Source organism: Xyrauchen texanus, chromosome 5 (assembly GCF_025860055.1).
Source record: "Xyrauchen texanus isolate HMW12.3.18 chromosome 5, RBS_HiC_50CHRs, whole genome shotgun sequence".
NCBI classification, from domain to species: Eukaryota; Metazoa; Chordata; class Actinopteri; order Cypriniformes; family Catostomidae; genus Xyrauchen; species Xyrauchen texanus.
In genome coordinates, this window is record NC_068280.1 from 33,028,668 (window position 1) to 33,034,815 (window position 6,148).

The following is a 6,148-nucleotide window of genomic DNA, read 5'->3' on the forward strand; positions in this document are numbered from 1 at the left end:
TCAATAGCAATATTTCAGGACTGAAAGACATCCTCATAGTCACTGTATGAAGTACATCTAATAAAATACACCAAAGTGAGTGCTACCAGGATTTGGGCTCGCCAAAGTGCAGGTAGTTGATACTGTAGAGGTCCATGTCCTCTGTGTGCCAGGAGAAGCTGGTCTTCCACATGCCAAAGTATAAATAGGGTGTGTTTACTCCCTGAATGGAAACACCACAGTCCTCCTCTATCACGTCCAAGATTGAGTTTAAGTGCCCAATATTCCACTCTTCAATATCCTGAGATACAAGGGGGAACACAATATCTCAACTATCACCTTCTTACTAGAATACAACACTAACAAAAAAGTACCATTGTGTTTGTTTGTTTGTTTTTGGATATGTTCCAAGGTAATCTTTTTTTTTTTATATAAATATCATGGAATTCCATGTAACATTGTACATAAATATGATAATCATTCAGTTCCATGGTATACAAGTTATATAAAAAAAGAACCAGAACTATGTCTTAGTTTTGTAACACAGTTATGAAAATGTGTATTTTACACATTCTATCAATTTCAAAAAATTTCTTTTTTTTTTGCTTTAATATGTTGACCTGTAGTAAGCAATTCTTATAAAACACATGTATAGACCTTGTCCACAGTAGCACCATCTTTGATTTTTGACATGAATTAAAATTCTGTGAGGGATAGACTTACCACCTCTTCAAAAGGCATGCACTGTACAAAACTATCCATAAGCTTCTAGATCACATCTTATTTTCCACAACTCATGTTGTCTGGAGTTTTTTTGTCTACTGAAATGTTTAGTCAGTGGAACAATCCAAAAAAAAATAATTAAACAACTGTACAACCCATTGAAGAGGCTGTATGTCTATACCTAACAGTCTTATTGTCATTCCCATCATAAAGAAAAGGTATATTCACACTATCATCTCATGTGTGGTTAAATGTATCATTTGAGGTACATAACTGTACGCTGGACGTTCAGAAGTGCACCTGCATCCTCACCTCATCATAGAGGGTGCCGCTCACATCAGCACCGTAGATGGGAGAGACAAATGTCAGATTCTTCCAGTACTTCCTCTCCAGGTCTTCATAGTTCAGGTAGCGGGGTGTGCAGTACCTGAGTAGGTAAATCACACATCTCATGATGGGTAACCTCATTCATAGGAAACTCAGGTTTAGTTCTCACAACATGAAAATTCAGATTTTTACTCAAATCAGATTTTTTTTTAACTGCAGGTTATGTGTGGACAGATCAGATATTTTCTCTTTTCAAACTGCAGTCACTTTTGCTAGCACGTCCACATTTGCTGTCATAGTAATGATGCAAACTTGCGTAGGTTCACCATGCGTGAGTGTTTAGCAATGGATGCTTTTCACAAGGCAGTATACAGATATTAACACATTTGTCACAGACAACAGCTTAAAAAACTTGAGGCATATGCAATGTTAATTGCTGCTAGGGTTTACAACGGACCCGTTTTAGTCGGACATTCTGTATTTTATCCCATACGGGGACACTTACTGTCCTATATTTTTAGTGTATTGAAGGCTTTGCGTCCCATATTAAAGCATAAAAGGGTTGGACAGCGAGACTTTTGAAGAGAACCCCAATCTGAATTGAAGCACTTAAAAATGCTCAAGCTTCCCGTATTCGATACATTATTGAGTCGTGATGGCTTACAGCGGGTGCATCTTGGCACTTCTCTGACTGATGAGTAAAGCCAGTGTCTGTATTATTTTATAAATCTCACTGCTTTGGCTGCCCTGTGACATAGAAATGACATATGGGTGTGTACCATTCAAAAGTGATAATTTATTTTCCTTCTCTTACAGCATGGCAATCATTATTGTTTTATCTTCAAAGTGCCCTATGATGGCATCATACATGAACACCAATATGCCGATTACTCTCTAAAATCAGCTCATTTAAAAAATCTGACAAGGGAAAAATCCACGTTTACATTATTTTTTAAATAATCTCGTTATTCTCTACTTTGATGTCACTGTGAAGAGGCATGCGCTCAACACATGCTCAAATTGGATGAGCTTGTAAGAACATGGGGTAAGGTGTTCATGTGGCACGTGAAATTGATATAATGGGCTAAATGTCGATTGGGTTATTTTTTAGCTGTTTACAGCCTTTAAGGCGATAAAGGAATGCGGTTTATTTAGTTTACATGACTGCACGCATTGTCGGCTTATTAAACATAATTGGTGTAAGAACGTGCATGAAAACGCGCTCATTGATGCCGCTTAGAACACAGTATATGTCTTCTCATTGCAACACCTGACCAAACAACCAGTCGTGCGCAACAAATCATGGAAATAACACATACAAATTTTACCTGACCATTCAGACTGAGACGGATTAAGAAAAAAACTATTTTAATCAGATTCCAAACCACCTATGAATGTGGTTTAGATCAGGCATGTCAACAATTGTGACGCTTTGTGATTTTGTCCTGTTCAGACAAAAAACACCTAAATGGATTTTAGTCAGATATGACAAAAAATGTCTACCTGTGTGAACATAGCTTAAGAGTACAACAGAAGTCTAGCACACGCATGGAACGATGAATTAAAACCAACTAAGTAAGTGTTAGGTCAACTGCATAGCATATATATATATATATATATATATATATATATATATATATATACACACACACACACACATACATACATATATATATTTTTATATAAAGTACATTGTGATCAGTTGAATGTCACTTTAGTGAATAAAAGTACCAATTTTTTTTCCATAAGGGCAAAATCTGTAGATTATTCCAAACATTAGCCATAACTCTTTTCCAATTATCAGTTGTCCAGTGTCTGTTTCGTTGCCCACTCTAACCTTTTCTTTTTCTTTGCTATTCTTCCCATAAAGCCTGCACCCCTGAGTCTTCTCTTTACTGTTCTACATGAAACTGAGCAGGTAGAATTCAATGAAGCTGTCAGCTGAGGACATGTGAGGTGTCTTTTTCTCAAACTAGAGACTCTGATGTACTTATTCTCTTGTTTATTTGTACATCTGGCCTTCCACATCTCTTTCTGGCCTTGTTAGAGCCAGTTGCCCTTTGTCTTTGAAGACTGTAGTGTACACCTTTGTATGAAATCTTCAGTTTTTGGGCAATTTCAAGCTTTGTGTAGCCTTCATTCCTCAAACCAATGTTTGACTGATGAGTTTCTAGAGAAATCTTTTTTTTTTTTTGCAATTTTTGACCTAATATTAACCTTAAGACATGCCAGTCTATTGCATACTGTGGCAACTCAAAAACAAACACAAAGACTTCATTTCATGAACCAAATTGCTTTCAAATATGTTTGATATAATGGCAAGAGATTTTCTAGAACCAAATTAGCCATTTAGCATGATTAATCAATGATAAGGTGTTGGAGTGATGGCTGTAAGAAATTATGCCTGTCAAGAATTATGCCTGTCAAGATTGTTTTTTACATCAGTAATGTCCTGACTATACTTTGTGATCAATTGAATGCCAATTTGGTGAATTAAAGTACCAATTCCCTTCCAACACAGCAAAATCTGTACATTATTCCAAACTTTTATCCACCTGTGCGTGTGTATATATTATTGCATTCAGTACAGTATACAATCATAAATAATTCCAAATGTTGCACACTACATCCTTGGAACCTACAAATTGCTGCATCCCCTAATATTTTCCTGAGAAAATGAACATTTGCATAAACATGCATTTCATTGCATTTTTGGGAAATACAAAGCAGCAGCCTAGCCTTTAGTTCCTAGCCAATTACTTACAAAACAATTGTACTGATGATGTGCATACAAGACACAGGAATTTGTACTCCATATACATACTTCTTTTAAATATAGTTTTGTGTGTGTGTGTGTGCGTGTGTCACTTACATGTCACTGTTGGCCAGTCTGCGGAATTCCTGCACAGTTAGCGGTTTCTTCTGGATGTTGTACTGGGTGAAGAGTCCTGATTGGCCAGCCACCATCTGCTGAATAGGTGCTTGTATAACGAAATCATCAATATCATCATAATTACTACGAGGCTTCCAGCCCTTGGGTGGAATTACCTGTGAAAATAATTCAGATCTGCTGTGTGAATCATGGAGAGGGGTGCTCTTTTGGTGGCAAAGGCTAACATAGGCTATATCGTATATCATAGGCTCTAAAATATGCAGAGGTGTATTTCAATATATACATATAAAATCACTTTATTGTAGGGATAGTTGGTGAAAATTGTGTGATTTAAAACCTGTATCACTTTTTTTCTTCTTCAGTGGGACACAAAAGGAGTTGTTAGGTATGTTAGTCATGATAGTTTGTTTTCCATACAAAAAAAGTGAATAGTGACTAAGGCTGTAATACTGTCAACAACGGTGTTCCACCGAAGAAAGAAAGACATAAGAGTTTGGAACAACATGAGTAAATGATGACAGAAATATCCCTTTAAGTGGTTTTTCACATGCAAATATTAAATGCACAAAGATACCACTATGCACACAAACATTGCAACATACTATTAAATGTACAAATATATCACGAAAATTGCAAATTTTCAATACATCAACTGACTTTTAAACAGATGCTATACAAACCCACATTGTAAGGATGGCTCGCTGACATGCATAAACATACATACATGCATAAATATACATGCATGCATCACACCCACCCACCTTGGCCAGGCCAGCGCGATGAGCTCCCTGTGACTCCATATAAACCAGGTACTGGTTGAAGTCCTTAAACTCTTCCATGGTAGGTCTGAAGGTCATGATTTTACAGGCAAGGTTAGCAGCACTTGCCCCAACACCAGCCATCCTGACCTCTCCCTCCTGCCTCCCAGAGGCTTTCCCTGCAGACCACACAGCGTGCAAATAATCTTTTCACATTTTTAACCTTACATGCAAATCAACAGTTTGATATGGTCTGCCCAAATTTGTAGTGTTTGGAGGTTACAAAAGTAGAACAGCTACATCTAAACGGCCTTTAACTGAATTACTTTAACTGTCATTATTATTTTCAGACAATAACTGTATTTAATTTCCCGATGCATACTCATGTGAACTGCACAGCCAAATCAGATGAAAAGGATTTGATCACCGTCTTTGTTGCGATTACTGACCGTCTAACCGACAGTAACACCAAAGAGTCTGTGATCATTTACAGCAGCTTTTATTCTGATATCATTTGTCATTAAATCAGAATGTAATTTAATCTGTCATTAAATCAGCCCTATGTATATCGTGTAATTTACTACTGATGCTCAATGCATCAAGACTGAGACTGGCTTGTTGCACAGGGTACGCGTCAAGTTGCATGAGTTTGTTCTTTTTAATACAGGCCCACTTCCATTATCTGCTGATAAAACACTGGTATAAAATCCAGCAAATACGAACTATGGCTGAAATTCACGTATACATTCTAATCGCATAGATGCAAACTTTCTGCTTTATGGTTTTAATCGTACAGAACATATTTACTGTTCTCCTATTGGTTTATTTACAGTTAGCATATTAGCTGACAGATGGACAATATTAAATGTCCAGTCTTACGGTATTTCTGTCAAAGTTCTTGTCTGAGACCATAGTGTTTAGATAAAGCCAAGTATGTGATCTTAATACATCCGCGACCTTTCAAATGTATTGATAACAAATACCTCAGAATACTGTGATCGTGGGCACGCAGTTCAATCCCTTTAAATGTCCCAGCTGTTCTACTTCATGACAGCCCTCTCTTCTCACACGATTTCACGTCTGCTTCTCTTAATCTGGCTATGAGTGAAAAAGAGTACAGTGCCATCTGGTGGATTGTATGTCAAACAATACAACACAGCACTCGCGATTTAGTTTTGGCCAAACAAAAGGAAAATGTATGTAAATAAACTTGTGTTTATTATGTGTTTATATGTAGGCTACAACAAATGTTTCACTATAAAAATATTTTTTTTCTCAATGTTTATTTATATATGTATGTATTTAGAGAGAGAGAGAGAGAGAGAGAGAGAGAGAGAGAGAGAGAGAGAGAGAGAGAGAGAGAGATTTTCCTCCTTCACTGTCACAAATACAGCTCAGTCAGAGAACTCTACTTCAACAAACTCACTGACTTAATACAGGACTTTACAGCCATGACTGAAATAGATCA

General features: G+C 36.9%; 1 protein-coding gene across 3 annotated transcripts in view; it reads right to left on the bottom strand.

The window, feature by feature from the left end:
* The window catches only part of LOC127644168 (lysine-specific demethylase 4C-like), a 33,537-nt gene extending 27,773 nt beyond the window's left edge, over positions 1 to 5,764 (bottom strand). For all 3 annotated transcript variants that reach the window (XM_052127212.1, XM_052127211.1, XM_052127213.1), the window contains exons 1-5: positions 5,664 to 5,764; positions 4,684 to 4,859; positions 3,902 to 4,077; positions 1,015 to 1,129; positions 87 to 280 (exon numbers count right to left, since the gene is read on the bottom strand). In XM_052127212.1, the coding sequence (XP_051983172.1) occupies positions 87 to 280; positions 1,015 to 1,129; positions 3,902 to 4,077; positions 4,684 to 4,824 (626 nt within the window). In that variant the 5' untranslated portion in view covers positions 4,825 to 4,859; positions 5,664 to 5,764. The remainder of the gene's footprint in view (positions 1 to 86; positions 281 to 1,014; positions 1,130 to 3,901; positions 4,078 to 4,683; positions 4,860 to 5,663) is intronic.
* Positions 5,765 to 6,148: the final 384 nt, after the last annotated feature.